This window comes from Drosophila eugracilis, unplaced genomic scaffold (assembly GCF_018153835.1).
Source record: "Drosophila eugracilis isolate 14026-0451.02 unplaced genomic scaffold, ASM1815383v1 contig_2088, whole genome shotgun sequence".
In the NCBI taxonomy this organism is placed as follows: Eukaryota; Metazoa; Arthropoda; class Insecta; order Diptera; family Drosophilidae; genus Drosophila; species Drosophila eugracilis.
This window is the reverse complement of record NW_024572964.1, coordinates 3,919,767-3,933,990: the sequence shown is the minus strand read 5'-3', so window position 1 is coordinate 3,933,990 and position 14,224 is coordinate 3,919,767. Positions and strand designations below refer to the sequence as shown.

Below are 14,224 nucleotides of genomic sequence, written 5' to 3'. Positions count from 1 at the left end.
AGGCAAAAAAAAATTGCAAATCTTATTTCAATGTTTCAGTATTTTTTTTTAGTATTTCTCCGGTTTACTTCTTGGCTAGTCTTAATTTCCTTTATCCTCCGCATTGGCGCCGTATTTTTTCATTTATCAGAAATGTGCGGTCTTACTAAAAATCGAAAGATGGGCAGCTCTTAGGCTCAGTTCAGTTTTAATATTTTTAAAGCTCAGATATTATTTTAAATAAAATTAGAAAAAACAATGTGAATTGAAAATCTCATCTCTTCCGAAAATCTCTCCTGTTTTTATGCATATTTATTACACATTTAGATACAATTCGCATTGAATAATTCGAGCAGGTATATGAAATTAAGGCAAAAATCTGTTTGCAAAACAAACTTTCAGAGCCGAGTGCATGAACAACGTTAAATTTTCGATTTGGTGCGAGTTACTTTAGTTCAACTTGGTGGTACGGCAGTAGTTAACTTAATTCTTGGAATACATGTCACATGTTTCAACGCCTGTCGTTTCTTTATATCGTAATTTTTTCACAATAATTTATTTAGGTTTTCTCGAATTCAGTTTCGATTTTCGACACTTTTAGCTTAACTTTAGGTTCATCATCATGAGTTTGCGTATACGCTTTGATCGGCGTACGGTTTCCGTTTTGGTTATGGCCTTTATTTATTTACACTAACTCCAGACGCTTCATTTCCTTGAAGAGCTCATGGCCCATTTTGGCAGGACTCCTGGTCACAATAACGCCGGCCTTCTCCAAGGCAGCGATCTTGTCGTTGGCACCTCCCTTTCCTCCAGAAATGATGGCTCCAGCGTGACCCATGCGACGGCCGGGTGGCGCCGACACTCCGGCAATAAACGACACCACAGGCTTAGCCTTGATGCCCTGTAATGACATAATTCAAAGATTAGTAAGACATCTTTTCAATAAATAAATAATAAACTTCTCATACCGAATTGTATTCGGTCAGGTAGTCGGCAGCCTTCTCCTCGGCCACACCTCCGATCTCTCCGATCAGGATGATTCCCTTGGTCTCGGGATCCTTAAGGAAGACCTCCAGGCAGTCGATGAAGTCGGTACCGTTGAACGGATCACCTCCAATGCCCACGCAGAGGGTCTGGCCCAAGCCGACCTCCGTGGTCTGGTGAACAGCCTCGTAGGTCAGGGTTCCCGAACGGGACACCACACCGATCTTGCCCCGCTTGTGAATGTGACCCGGCATGATGCCGATCTTGCACTACAAAAGAAAATAAATATTAGTTTTACTGTTTAGGAAACTATGTTAATATTATAAAATACGCTTTTCTATAAATATAGTTAAGAGATTCGACAGATAGTAGATAACCTATTACTTATTTTTAATATAAACATGCTAATTAATATCAATTTAGTATGCTGTTAAACAAGTTATTGTGAATTTTTTGCTAATCTGTAATAAAGAGTTGGTAGTTTTGTTAAATGAAAAAAGTTTGGTTGATCGAAGGAAGATCAATGTTAATTCAAAGTTCAAGTTGATAAAGCTAAAACTGTTTAGGTTTCTTGAAGCTTGCGACGCATAAAGCATATGAATGGTAGTTATAAATGATATAATTTTACCAATAGCCAACAAAATTTCACTCCAATGAAGGTGCAAAGTCCAAAATACAAATGCTGTTTGTGAGTCAATGGCTGTATCGTTCTATTAACCGATTTCAATTATTAATACTTAACAGATATGGTTACGTATTCTTCGCATCGGACGTCGCACCAAGAGATAAGAAAACAGCAGATGATAGTGGACTTTGCACCCCGGTAAAGCTTATCATTTTAAGACTGTGAAGATGGACGAACCTGTTCAGGGGCGATGATTCCTGGACAGTTGGGCCCCACCAATCGCGACTTGCTCTGGCTGATGAGGGCGTGCTTCACCTTCACCATGTCGTGCTGCGGCACACCCTCCGTGATGCACACGATCAATGGGATCTCTGCCTCCAGGGCTTCGATAATTGCGGCCGCAGCTCCCGGTGGTGGCACATAGATGACGGTGGCATGTGGATCGGTGGCCTTCTTGGCCTCCGCAACCGAGGCGAAAACGGGCAGACCCAAATGTTGGGTGCCACCCTTCTTGGGAGAAATGCCGCCGACCAACTTGGTACCGTACTCCAAAGCCTGTTGGCTGTGGAAAGTTCCCTGTTTGCCGGTGAATCCCTGGCAGATCACCCGCGAATCGCCGTTCAGCTTCAGGTTGCCACGGGTCTTGTTGTACTGCGAATTGCAACGCACACCGGCAACGAATCCATCTGAAAAACATATTAATTAATGCTTTGGTCTTAAAGAAGTACAACTAAAAATTAGTTTTAAACTAGAGATAGAGTACATATAGATACATTTTTAAGATTTTTAAAATATACATATTGGAATGTTTAATAGTCGAAGGATTATGACTGCCTAATTGATTCTTCTCAGTAATTTAGAAAATATCTTGTAACCTATAAAAGCCACGTATTTTTATAATTATATTCATTTATAGATTTTAAAAACGTGCTTCAACCTATTTTCGTGTTTGTACATAATTGAAACCTTTTGTTTAAATAAATTTCAAATATATTCTGCTTAACTAAACTGCACTGTAGCACACCGTAAACTCTATTAGACTTTTCGACGTTAAACCTAACTCACAAGAATGAGGTTCTTAGGCGTTCTCTTTCTTCTTGGTAAGTCTAAAAGCATTGCATTTAAGATGTAGAAATACTTTTCTATATTTTATCATCTGCAGTTATAACAATAGTAGATGTCAAAAGTCAAGCCAGTAAATGCGATCCCAGAATTCCACCGGCAATTAGACCGTACTGTGCTGTTGACGTCAACTGCAGTTATAATGCCAAAAATGTTTGGGCAGCAAGGTACGAGATGTGCTTGAGAAATGAACAAGGAAAGCCAAGTAGGTTTACCCACAAATACATTTCAAATTCTTTAGTAATTTTCCGCTATTTCAGAATTTTTGCAACTAAACGCGGGAAAATGCCCTTCTGGCCAGCCTGCATGCCTTAGCTCTTCTCCGAATTAATGCATTACCTAAGCCGTTAATTCTAGCTTAAGGGTACTAAAAATCAATGTTTTTATATTTTTAAAGTACGTGCTGGAGCACAGATAGAATGTTATGAGTTTACCCATTAAAAATAAAGTTATATTGAAAATCCCAGTTAATCATCTTCAAACTTTTAACAACTCAACATGAAGAATTTGGTAATCCTTTTCGTTTTGGGTGAGTTAAATTGATCTCTTTAAATGCATACACTAAACATTCTTTAATTCAGTTATCTTCGCATTAGAAATCAAGGGTGAATGCTCTGTTCAAATTCCCTATTTCCCTGACGCCCAATGTGGATATGCCAGCGAATGTGTCTATCATGGGATAAATAAAGCTGATATCACTAATGAGGCTTGTCGTCGTCGAGAACAGGGAAAACCACGTAAGTGCAACCCGTTTTAAAATGTCAACTATACTCTGATGTTATCCATTTTAATTTCTAGCATTTTTTGCTGTAAAAGAGGGAAATTGTCCCACAAACAGTCCTAAATGTATATAATAAGTATTTTAAAATATTTTACAAAATAAATTCCGATTTTCACAAATTTATTATTTGCTGAACTTTTAAAGTCGTTCTGGTAAATAAAATTTGATTTATTACCCACTTAGTTGTGCTTAAACAAAAATCATTTTTATATTCTAAAAGAACGTGTTGGATCATAAGATGCCTGATTTTACTTTTCCCATTATATAGAAACCTATCTCATAACCACAAAGTCAGTTATCCCAAAACCTTTACCAAGTCATCATGAAGACTTTCGGTATTGTTTTCATTTTCGGTGAGTTTTTAAAAAATATTTCAAACGAATACTTATCATGCCTCCATTTAGTTATCCTAATACTAGAAATAAGGGGTAAATGCAATTTGACTATTCCACAATATCTCCATCCTTATTGCGGAATTACTAGAGGATGTGTCTTTGATGGCGGAAATGAGGTTGACATCGCGAATGAATCCTGCAGGCGTAAACAGCAGGGAAAGCCACGTGGGTACAGGAACTCTTAAAATATTAAACATTCTAAATATTTTTTTAATTAACAGTATTCTTGGAAATAAGAAATGGATATTGTGAATCGAACAAACCTCAGTGTGAAAGGACCCCTTTAAGGTTCTAAGATAATTTCAGACCATTAATATGGCTCTTTAACATTTTAAAATAAATCAAAATTTTCCGCTAATCTACGGAATAATTTCCTTTCTCTTTTCTAGCATATCTTAAATATTTAATCTCATATTTAAATAGCAGTATGAGTGTCTTTGTTCTTATTTTTATTATAAGTGAGTTTCTGAGTTTTTAATTTGTTTTTTTTTTAGTAAGTAATTTTTCATCTTCCGCCAACTGCAGTTGCGAAAATATTTGGAATCGCAAGTGGGATAAGTAAGTGCGATGGATATATAAAACCTACTGGAAAACCCATTTGTGCTTTTGATAAAAATTGTTTCTATCAAGGCATTAATATTTGGGATGTGGGACAAGAGCAGTGCAAACGAACTGAACAAGGAAAGCCTCGTAGGTTTAATCTATTTAACATAACTATTTAACTAAAGTTTATCTATATTTTTAGTCTTTTTAAAACTTGGGCGTGGAAAATGTCCCACTAACAAGCCTGCGTGCAACAAAACTCAATCAAAGTAAAGCACGAATTTAAAAATTATAAAAATTATTAAAATATATAAGTAAATAAATATATATACAAATATCTAACACAATGAAAATATAATAAAAGCTGTTATAACTCAACCTCTTCTTCAAATAAATCTAAAGATTTTGTCTGCTTAATTGATTCTTCTCGGGAATTAAAAAATTAAGCCCTAACCTATAAAAGCCACGTATTTGGTTTGAAAATGTCAAACTCTTAGGAAGATGAAGCTCATAACAATTTTCATTCTAGGTGAGTTTAAGAATATTTCCTTCGATAATATTTTGGTTCCTGTTTTACAATCTTTTTCCATCTTCAGCCACTACAGCTTTGCAAATCGACGGTGCTTGCAATAGAATGGTTAAACTTTCATTAAGTCCTGCTTGTGGGGTCCTTCCAGATTGTTATTTCGAAGGCCTAAATAGCGACTACATAAGTATTGAGGAGTGCAAGCGAAAAGAAAAAGGACTTAGCGGTGGGTTTTACTTTTTATATAGAATTCAAGTGACATTAATTGGATGTTTTTATCAGGATTTCTTTCCACAATGGAAGGAAAATGTCCTAAGGATAAACCTGCTTGCCCACAGCCTGTTCCGTTTCCATGGAGTATATGGGCATGAGGATTTAAGATGTACATTATAATTTCTTTCAAGATATTAATAAATTAAATAGAGAAAGAAATATATTTGAAATATATTCTTCTGATCCTAATGGGCGATGTAATTAACTATTAACTTATGTAAATATTAACTCTATTATTAGACCGTAAAACGAACTCATAAGCCTGAGTATGATAAATCCGATCCAAAGATTTGTCTGCATAATTGAATTTTCTCAGATATTAAAAAAATTTTCTACTGATAATAATGAACTAAGTAGGGAACGATTTTTCTACGTAATTTCATTTATAAAGACTAAAGAAATAATTTCAAATAAACTATTTACACTTTTCCACTTTAGATCTTAAACCGAACTCATTATTAAAAATGATCAAACTATTATATAGTTATAGATCTCTTCTATAATGAAATATTTTTATCATTGAAATATTTCAGTGATCGCCAAAGCGATATTCCACTGTACTTGTTGCCGAAAAAACGGTTGTTTGTACGATGGGTCACATGCAAACGAACCTTGAACGCAGCCCCCTCACCCCGCTGCCACTTTCCTGAAGCCACGTATCTGCGGATTTGCAAATTGAGCCGGTCCACAATCCCAATTGTAGCTGACTAATCAGCAGATCTTTTGGAATGACAAGTGCCCTCTATTTGTTTGCCGTTTCGTTTTTTTGTACCATAAATCCATCGCGGGTTATATAATTTATTATGCTATATGCCGCGAGTTAGGCAACCGATATCGGATATACTCACCTCGCACTTTCAGCAGCGCCCTCATTGAAGCAGCCATGTTATCTTTGTGTAGTGGTTGTGCGATAAAAACAGCTTTACTTAATTAAAACGCGTTTAATTAATGCGAAATCGGCCGAATAGTGCTGGGTTAACCACCCACGATGATATCGATGTAGCGAAAATCGGTTGGGGAAATCTTTCGATGATTGGTTGGCGATAGTAATCGATAGAGCTGGAGTTAGCAGAGTGGTTGCCATGAAAGAACTCTGGAATTGCTCTGTAAACTTAACATAAGATATTTGGTAAGGATAATCAAATATTGAAATATTTAAATATTAATTAAGTTTTTAACGCCTATGCTAGAAATAGTATGAATTCAGTTAATTTAATTTCATTATAAGCCAAGTTAAAATTTATCTGAAACTTACATAAAGGCTTACCATTACCTGTTGCTCAGTTTGTTATTTAAAAACATGAACAGCTACTGTACACCAACAAAGATAAATTCAAAATCATTTTTGATTCACTTAACTGAACCTTTATTTCTAGAAATTAAAGAAAGGACAGATCAAGTGTGTATCGACTACGTAAAATATATTGCCTCTAGTTAGATCGTTACCGTCTAATTAATCAGATGGCTTACACATTATCAACTAGCACGAAGTACACAAAATGCGCCTAAGAATATATATCTTCTCCGACCTACTTCTGTTCTCCTCGGGCGACAACGTTTTAAAAACTTTTTCTAAGGCCAAAAATGGATACAAAATATACGTCTGTACTTTCAAGTTAATATTAAGTGTGTCATTGCTTCTTGCTTTTGAACGGAGGGCTTAGGAGGTGGGCTTGGGTTTATTTAGCTCTATCATCTAATTAAAAAGATTCTCGTTGGCCAAGGGAAGATCCTCTAGCGGCGGATGATCGTGGACTTCCGGCTCCACCTGATTTTCTTCACGATTAAATGCATTCTCTTCTCCCTTCTTCAATCGCTGGTAAACCAAAATGGAACGGCCAGTGCGCGATTGGCGATGCTGTAAGAGAGAGGCAAGATTAGGTGACTGGGCGCCCAGTGCCTGCGACCACTCGTCCACCAGAGCCTGCGAGCCCTCCAGATGGATTACCTCTGCGTGCTCGATACGATGGAGCAGCCGATAGTTGCGAAGGAAAACGCTTATATTCTCGGCCAGCGGATCGAAAAGAACCACATGCGTGGGCAAAGCAGTGAGCGGGTGCACAGGAATATGAGAGTTGATCCAGTGCACAGGGTCTTCAAAGAAGTGATCGGCCTCGTCCTTGTACTGCTCCTTCTTTTCCAGGTTGGGTTCGCAAGTCAAAAACCTCATGGTGACATTTTGGTGAATGTGACTATCAAGGATAAATCATTTGTTGACATTTTATAGCTTTATAATTCAAAAGACCACTTACCTGTAGTACGGTGTGGAGTGGCAGGGCATCAGGAAGAGAATATTGGCTTGATGCTCGCGTTCATCCCTGTACTCCTGGGCAATCTCCCTTAACTTGGGCATCAGCTCGATTGGTCCCTTCTGGTGGACTGTGCTCAAGTACCAGGCGGGCAAAACATTGCCAATCAGGATCACCAAGGCAGTTGTCCACAGCATTGTTCGAGAGGCTCGATAACTCCATCGTGACAATGCATCAGTAATGACATACAAACAGAGCGGCAGCAGAGAGGACACAAATCGGAATTCCTTGTGCTCAACGGTACTCAGAACCACCAGAGTCAGAAATATGGTAATCAAAAGCTGCTTGCTAACAGGATACTTCTCCGATTTCCTCACAGTTTCCATAATACCAAAGATGAAGGGCAACGTATTGATTCCAAGTACTGTGGGCAATCCCACGGTGAAGTACCAGTACCAAGGATGCGAGCCATAGAAGCTGCCGATATTGTTGAAAATATTGTACTTAAGGAACTCGTACGGGGTGACTATCAGCTGGCCATGCCAGTAGGTGTCGATGGCTATTCCAAGACCAGCAACGAGTAAACTGAAAGGCAAAGATGAATAATTTAAAAATACTGATTATGTGAACTTTTATAATAGATTTAAACCAACCCAATCAGCACAAATCGCTTAAGGATCAGCTCCAGCACGTTCTGCCGACTCTTGCGCAGATGATATAGGGATAATGGAAGCCAAATCACAGCAGCTGTGGGTCTCAAGAAGCAGCAGATGGCAGCTGGCCACAGATAACCAGTGGATTCACCATACCAAGGGAAGTAACTTAAGGCAATCGTCGTCAGAGAGGCCTCCAAGGTATTGGCTAGAGTTCGGGAACCCGTGTAGAACCAGAACCAGGGAACTAGTATCAAAAAAAGTGCCCACTTTCGCTTGCCAGTCCACACAAAGAAGCGATAATCCGAGTAGGCTGATAGGAAGGCCTGGATAATCCTCGGCACCACCACCAGAAGTTGAGCACTATCCAATTGCAGGAGGGCCAGGATTTTGTACAGTCCGGCAATCAGCAGGGGATACACATAGCTGCGAATGCCCTGAACCCACTCCCAAGTCAGGTAGCCATAGCTAAAAATAAAGAGCATGTGAGTTAGGTCAAGGTCAAGGTATATGGTTAGATCTTCGGATATGATTTGTCAGTTCATATATTTTTTTAGCTCGAAAGGATTATTTCAAAAATGTAATAAGAAATATCACTTCCTATTTGACATCATTTTGCCTTTTCAGCGACAATTGGGTTAAGATATATATTCAACATTTCTTATCCAATAGAGATCAATCGGAATCGATATTTATGAGTGAAAAAGTAAACCTACAGTATTTAAAATATAACAATAGTTTGCCCGTAGTATGTACTAGGTACTTCCAATCGAAATTATGCCAACTCTTTTTAGATAAGAGCTAGGAACTGGACCAAAGTCCCAGAAGTTGAACTTACCCAAAGGTCAGTTTGTGGGCCACCTCCAAACTCTGCCAATATTCATCCGGAACGTAATAAGTTTGGACCACGAAAACGGAAGCCAAACGCACGGCCAAAATCAAAATAAACACGTAGAGCAGCCTCATTATAATATCGCTGCGTGGGTCACAAAACTCCCAAAATTAGTCACCCGGAAAACCGGATGCCGTTGCTGTCACCTGGAAAATAAAGCCGTATTAATACAAGTTTTCGGGCGTTTTTCGGCCGGACCTAACCTTAAATAGTTGCGTGTGTTGGTGATTTACCAACCGGTCGGATTTTATGGGAAGTTCAGAATTTTTTTAGCCACGAAAATGAAACTTTTCGGCGAAAAAGGCGGCTAAAAATAACGCGAAGAGCAGACCAAAGCAAAACCGAAAGTGACAGTGTGACCGTAGCCGATGCTTTCTATAAATCTCAAAGCTATTGATTTATATCGACAGTGCTATAAAATGCCGGAGTTTTAAAAACCCTATTGTTTATTTTTCAAACTTAAAAACGACCAATAATAAGCCAGGATTTGAAAGTCAGTATGGTAGGGAATACGTTTTAAACCTCTATCGCACACCAATAACTGCACCAGGGAAGCAAGGAAAATCCATCGATGATCGGATCAGATCGGATGGTCAGTACTCAGGATGTTTTGTTGTACTCGCCTTTCGATTTCGCTAAGGATGAGCTTACCTATCGTAAGCTATTCGTCGGCGAATTCTCAAATTCCACCGAATACGAAATTTTGGTCAAAGGTGTTTGGAAAATACTTGATAGTGACAAATACCGTGTGCTCGGGAATTCTCCTGGCAATCGGAGATGCTGTGGCTCAGCAATACGAAAGATGGCGTGAAAAGAAACCCTTTGATTATTGTCGCTCGGGATCAATGATGATCACGGGCTTGGTAATAGGCCCAGTTCAGCACAGTTTCTATCTGCTTTTGGATAGAGTTTTTCCAGGCACCAATCCATTAGGTGTCCTCCATAAGATCCTTGCCGATCAGCTAATCATGTCGCCTGTCTATATCTTCGTGTTTTATTACCTCGGCAGTTTACTGGAGGGAAGATCTATCATTGAGTGCAATTCCGAGCTGTCAAACAAGTTCTTATACACCTGGATTATGGACTGTTGTGTTTGGCCCGGCCTGCAGTATCTAAATTTTCGCTATTTTAAGTCCCTCTATCGCGTGGTCATCGTCAATCTGACCAATTGCCTGTACATCGTCCTGCTCTCCCACATAAAGCACGGTGAATCTAAAATCTAAGAAATGTTTATATTTTGATGACATTATACCTATAATAATTTAGTGTTTTTAATGGATCCAATAAAAATGTTTTACGATATACAAGACTTACAATGGAAATTTTAATAATTGTTGTAAATTTTAACGTATTGTAACAGTGTAAATGAATTCAAGATATTTATATTTTGTAATTTAATATTTTAATATTTTTAACGGTCGTACAGTTATCGATTTTTTCCTTGCTGGTGTACACACATATAAAAAGGGTTAGTCGAAAGTGTGCCATCCCCAATCAGCTGCCAGTTTAACGTCAAAACAATCGGGTCTTTCGTAACGTTAAATCAAAACAGACGGGCTTACAGTAGTCAAACATTTCAAGTGCAGTGGCTGTCAGGATGTTCAGCATTCGGTGCCTGCGCCAGTGCTATGGTCTCCGGCACCCTGCAGTACCTTGGACCCAGAAGGTCCATGGATCTTTTAATTCCCGGAGAGATTTCACGCCCTTGTGCCGGATCAAAACCCACGTGATAGTACCACAAAAACACGGACTCCGTTTAACCCATGGCAAAGGAGAAACTGATGGTGGAGCCCTGAGCTTCATACTCCTCCGATGGACAAAAATGGCCTGGAGTAATATGTTCGGAAAGTATCTGATCATCACGAACGTGGTGGGTTCCGGGCTTCTGATGGTCGTGGGTGATGTGATAGCCCAAGAGTATGAATACAGGCGGGGACTGCGGCACCACGATCGTTTCGATACGGATCGCATGTACAGGATGTTTGTAGCGGGTGCTCTGCAAGGGCCTCTCCATCACTTTGTATACAACTGGATGGATAGGATAATGCCAGCCCGCACCTTCCAGAATATAATCAAGAAGATCCTGATAGACCAGCTATTTATGTCGCCCGCCTGTATTATCATATTCTTCTATTCCATCTGTTATCTGGAGCGCCAAACGCTGGAAGCTACAAATCAAGAGCTTATCAGCAAGTTCCCGTATGTCTATATGCTAGACTGGATGACCTGGCCGGCGGCGCAGTACCTGAACTTTCGCTATCTTGACACCAAATACCGGGTGACTTTTGTCAATGTATGCACGGCGGTTTATAATGTGCTCATGTCTTACATGAAGCATGATTTTGGGATTCATTTGCCACTGGAGGGCGAGTTGCTGGAATCTTCAGAGAAGACCTTCCTACAACAAAGTTCTCCACAAAAGCCCATGGAAGCCCAGAAGTCCGTTTAAGACACTACAAGCATCGCAGGATATATGTGATATTGATAAAAATCTAAATTACCAAGTCATTGTGTACACGGGTGTTTTTATGTAAAAGAAGAGGCTCTTAGTATCAATTTTTATGCGTGAATGCTGTCTATGTTGTAATTCCTAGAGTAGGTAACCGCCTACTCTTTCTAACTTCTTAAGCTTAGGGCACGCGTTCTCGTTTTGATGTAATATACGCTGCGAAAAAACAAATATGTTGTCTATATTATAAATGTCTAGACAAATTTCTAAGTAATGTTTTTAATGGATTTTCTAACGATCAATTGCCGCTTTGAACAAAACGAAAAACATATCAAATTGTAACCTCAACCTAGGTTATCAATTGCCAAAACAAACAGTTGCTTAATTGATAAGAAAGTACTAGTCTTTGTATGCATAAAAGTTAATATTTTAAGACAACGCGTGAAGTTATGTATTGATTAAGTAAAGGAAACAATGCGTATGAATTAAACGTTAAAAGGACAAACTAAAACTATTTTTTTTGTTTCTAAATGTATGTTTGAACCCCTCCAAGAAAGACCCACCTTAAGTTTACATTCCTCACTTAATCACAATCGTCTCCACAGGCTGGCTGATTCCGAATATGTGTTGCGCCAGCATAAGATGTTCCTGAGTTATGAAATTCGCCAGCAAAGTGATCATATTCTCATTGCAGCGGGCAATTTGTTGGCGAGTAATTGCCTTAAACTCATCCCTGGCTCCTTTGTCTGCTCCGCGTGTACCAATTCTTCGGCTTTGTGAACCACCAGTTGCGCTTGTAGAAGTCGGTGTGCCACTGGAAATTGGTGAACTGGTCAACTCAAAGTTGTCTTCCTGCTGGGAGTTCCAAATGTGCGAGAGTTCCTCAATCAAATCAATGGCAATTATATACGTGGATAGGGTGCGTAGATTGAACGACTTGCGTTGCTTAATCATGCTGAAAATTTGTTGGGTGAGCAGGACATCGTTCAGGAGATTCAGTTGTTGAAGCACTAGGAGATCGCCGAGTAATCTATCTGGGCAGTTGGGTTCGTAAACTTTTCGGCTCATTCTGCTTATAATGGCTCCTACGCAATACTGTACTAACGCGGATCGAGTGAGGGGCAGGAAAACCATATGTCGGTGTCCTTTGAGAGACATGTTCTCTAGAAGTTGGCCCTGGGTTGCTGGCAGTTCGGATAGGATCTTTAAAATACACTGGAAGCCCTGGAGCTGTGATAAAATTGGATTATTAGAATAGTTAGTTTAGGAAAATTAAGTTATCAACTCACTGTCATGCTCCCCTGCATCAAATTAAGACTCAAGATCTGAAGACTCTGCACGAGGCTGCTCTGGGTGGTCATTTCAGACATTAACTTATTGGCCTCATCGCGGTGTCCGAAATATATGGCCAAGTCGAAAAGGAACCTGGAGATCCAAGGCGCCAAAGGAAGGGCCAGCATAAGTTGACTGAAGTCCCGCTGAAACTGATCCGTATTCAGCAGCTGCCAGCATTGGGCGGCGTGCAAGAAAGCCTTGGATAGTTCCGGACTTATAGGGGTGGTCAGGGAAAATTTTGGTGGCTCCATGCTGGGTACTTCAGAGCCATCACTTTCCGGCGACCATTCCATGAATCCTTCTACCAACACATGACTGACCTCTGCATCTTCTATCCTTAACTTGCAATTCCGTATGTAGCCATGCAGGGAGTAAATAAACAACGTGGTGGCGTAGAATAAAACCTGGGAGCTGCCCGCTGGACTTCCAGAAAGTATATCCACCAACTTTTCCCAGTAAACATTCTGGTTTACTTGTTTACTGAAGGGTAAGAAGGGTTCCCAGCCCATCATCTGCCCGCATATCATCAAAACTTTGAATATATTCTTCCAGGCATCCGCCGAATCCGATTCATCCATGATTTGACGCAGGTAATATTCCAGGGAACTGGTGTATAGCCTACAGGCAAGATTGGGCGAGAGTTCGGGGGGCTTAGTTTGGATCATGGGCAGGACCTCTTCCACCAGAATCCTTTGATAAAGATCTGGATCGGTTTTCATGCCCTCCGCCAGCATTTCCAGTAGTCTGGGCGCTTGTGTGATGGCCGATTTGGGGAACTTATTAAACATCAGTATATAGATATAGACGCGCTCCAGATTATCGGCACTATGGTTGATGGTGTGCATGAATATATTGTGCTGAACGTCGGGTGTAAGGTGTTTGTACATTTTCACATAGAACTCGTGTTCCGGTGTGCTTTCATTCTCATTTCTGAGGGCATTCGTTAGAGAATTGATCTCCTGCCATAATTCTGTGTGTTGATTTGGAAAATTGGTGGCTCTAGAAGAGTGGAACATATTTAGTCTTTGGATATTTATTATCTCTATACTCACATAACGCTGAAACACTTCGCAGCTTCCTCGTAGTTTTTACCATCTCGTTCCAATAGGTAGGCCTCGTATTGCAAGTTGAAGGCATTGGGGTATAGGGTTTTAGCCGTGATTATCCACGCCATAGCCGCACAAGGGTCGGTTTTTCGAAGATTTTGCGCTTCTTTGACCATGTACAACTCATTTTCCTCGTTAGTTGACATATTTCGTTATGGATCTCTATTATCTATATTTTTTCTGAAATTTAATGAAAACAAAACATTTAGCCGGTGTTGAGCTATTTACCAACACTTTTCTGGCTCTTTTTTATGCGCTGGCATATATCAAAAATTTATTAGAGCCAGAAATAGCTATTGTTTTCTAAAACTT

At 39.6% G+C, this 14,224-nt stretch overlaps 6 protein-coding genes across 10 annotated transcripts; 3 read left to right on the top strand and 3 right to left on the bottom strand.

The window, feature by feature from the left end:
* Positions 1-273: 273 nt before the first annotated feature.
* On the bottom strand, positions 274-6,237 carry LOC108108110 (succinate--CoA ligase [ADP/GDP-forming] subunit alpha, mitochondrial). The gene is made up of 4 exons (XM_017216020.2): positions 6,077-6,237; positions 1,826-2,274; positions 948-1,232; positions 274-880 (listed from the first exon to the last, which is right to left on the bottom strand). Exons 1-4 carry the CDS (start codon positions 6,111-6,113, stop codon positions 665-667), a joined length of 987 nt encoding a protein of 328 aa, XP_017071509.1. The 5' UTR covers positions 6,114-6,237; the 3' UTR covers positions 274-664.
* On the top strand, positions 2,580-5,740 carry LOC108108111 (accessory gland protein Acp63F). 4 transcript variants are annotated; one of them, XR_001772461.2, is made up of 11 exons: positions 2,580-2,688; positions 2,751-2,915; positions 2,971-3,239; positions 3,307-3,447; positions 3,509-3,844; positions 3,896-4,051; positions 4,108-4,344; positions 4,412-4,576; positions 4,632-4,958; positions 5,026-5,181; positions 5,238-5,740. XR_001772461.2 is itself a non-coding variant. In XM_041817970.1 (4 exons), the coding sequence occupies exons 1-4, from the start codon at positions 3,814-3,816 to the stop codon at positions 4,283-4,285; spliced, it is 264 nt and encodes an 87-aa protein (XP_041673904.1). In that variant the 5' UTR covers positions 3,741-3,813; the 3' UTR covers positions 4,286-4,311. The 4 variants fall into 4 exon arrangements, 1 of the variants encoding a protein (XP_041673904.1); XR_001772463.2 differs by having other exon boundaries at positions 3,292-3,447; positions 4,108-4,174; positions 4,381-4,576; XR_001772460.2 differs by lacking the exons at positions 4,412-4,576; positions 4,632-4,958; positions 5,026-5,181; positions 5,238-5,740 and having other exon boundaries at positions 3,292-3,447; positions 4,108-4,244.
* A 333-nt stretch (positions 6,238-6,570) lies between the features above and the next one.
* Positions 6,571-9,374, bottom strand: LOC108108166 (GPI mannosyltransferase 3). Of its 2 annotated transcripts, XM_017216106.1 has the most exons (6): positions 9,226-9,374; positions 8,969-9,168; positions 8,131-8,598; positions 7,481-8,062; positions 7,177-7,420; positions 6,571-7,086 (listed from the first exon to the last, which is right to left on the bottom strand). In XM_017216106.1, the coding sequence occupies exons 2-6, from the start codon at positions 9,094-9,096 to the stop codon at positions 6,925-6,927; spliced, it is 1,584 nt and encodes a 527-aa protein (XP_017071595.1). In that variant the 5' UTR covers positions 9,097-9,168; positions 9,226-9,374; the 3' UTR covers positions 6,571-6,924. The 2 variants fall into 2 exon arrangements, with proteins under 2 accessions (XP_017071595.1, XP_017071594.1); XM_017216105.1 differs by having other exon boundaries at positions 6,571-7,420.
* A 77-nt stretch (positions 9,375-9,451) lies between these two features.
* Positions 9,452-10,294, top strand: LOC108108167 (mpv17-like protein 2). The gene has a single exon (XM_017216107.1). It carries the CDS (start codon positions 9,628-9,630, stop codon positions 10,243-10,245), a length of 618 nt encoding a protein of 205 aa, XP_017071596.1. The 5' UTR covers positions 9,452-9,627; the 3' UTR covers positions 10,246-10,294.
* A 222-nt stretch (positions 10,295-10,516) lies between these two features.
* On the top strand, positions 10,517-11,982 carry LOC108108156 (mpv17-like protein 2). Its single transcript, XM_017216089.1, has one exon. It carries the CDS (start codon positions 10,620-10,622, stop codon positions 11,469-11,471), a length of 852 nt encoding a protein of 283 aa, XP_017071578.1. The 5' UTR covers positions 10,517-10,619; the 3' UTR covers positions 11,472-11,982.
* LOC108108155 (integrator complex subunit 10) lies at positions 11,946-14,131 on the bottom strand. Its single transcript, XM_017216088.2, has 3 exons — positions 13,859-14,131; positions 12,761-13,805; positions 11,946-12,701 (listed from the first exon to the last, which is right to left on the bottom strand). Exons 1-3 carry the CDS (start codon positions 14,056-14,058, stop codon positions 12,051-12,053), a joined length of 1,896 nt encoding a protein of 631 aa, XP_017071577.1. The 5' UTR covers positions 14,059-14,131; the 3' UTR covers positions 11,946-12,050.
* Between the last annotated feature and the right edge of the window lie 93 nt (positions 14,132-14,224).

Excerpts from the sequence above, each read along its gene's own strand:
- LOC108108111 (XM_041817970.1), top strand. The coding sequence starts at position 3,814 with ATGAAGACTTTCGGTATTGTTTTCATTTTCG. Across the intron at positions 3,845-3,895 it reads CGGTATTGTTTTCATTTTCG|TTATCCTAATACTAGAAATA; the intron begins GTGAGTTTTTAA and ends GCCTCCATTTAG. Across the intron at positions 4,052-4,107 it reads TAAACAGCAGGGAAAGCCAC|TATTCTTGGAAATAAGAAAT; the intron begins GTGGGTACAGGA and ends TTTAATTAACAG.
- LOC108108110 (XM_017216020.2), bottom strand. The coding sequence starts at position 6,113 with ATGGCTGCTTCAATGAGGGCGCTGCTGAAAGTGCGAG. Across the intron at positions 1,233-1,825 it reads GAATCATCGCCCCTGAACAG|TGCAAGATCGGCATCATGCC; the intron begins GTTCGTCCATCT and ends TTTCTTTTGTAG. Across the intron at positions 881-947 it reads ACCTGACCGAATACAATTCG|GGCATCAAGGCTAAGCCTGT; the intron begins GTATGAGAAGTT and ends ATGTCATTACAG.
- LOC108108166 (XM_017216105.1), bottom strand. The coding sequence starts at position 9,096 with ATGAGGCTGCTCTACGTGTTTATTTTGATTTTGGCCGTGCGTTTGGCT. Across the intron at positions 8,599-8,968 it reads GCCCACAAACTGACCTTTGG|CTATGGCTACCTGACTTGGG; the intron begins GTAAGTTCAACT and ends CTTTATTTTTAG. Across the intron at positions 8,063-8,130 it reads AAGCGATTTGTGCTGATTGG|TTTACTCGTTGCTGGTCTTG; the intron begins GTTGGTTTAAAT and ends TTTGCCTTTCAG.
- LOC108108167 (XM_017216107.1), top strand. The coding sequence starts at position 9,628 with ATGTTTTGTTGTACTCGCCTTTCGATTTCGCTAAGGATGAGCTTACCT.
- LOC108108155 (XM_017216088.2), bottom strand. The coding sequence starts at position 14,058 with ATGTCAACTAACGAGGAAAATGAGTTGTACATGGTCAAAGAAGCGCAA. Across the intron at positions 13,806-13,858 it reads GCGAAGTGTTTCAGCGTTAT|AGCCACCAATTTTCCAAATC; the intron begins GTGAGTATAGAG and ends CCACTCTTCTAG. Across the intron at positions 12,702-12,760 it reads TGATGCAGGGGAGCATGACA|CTCCAGGGCTTCCAGTGTAT; the intron begins GTGAGTTGATAA and ends ATTTTATCACAG.
- LOC108108156 (XM_017216089.1), top strand. The coding sequence starts at position 10,620 with ATGTTCAGCATTCGGTGCCTGCGCCAGTGCTATGGTCTCCGGCACCCT.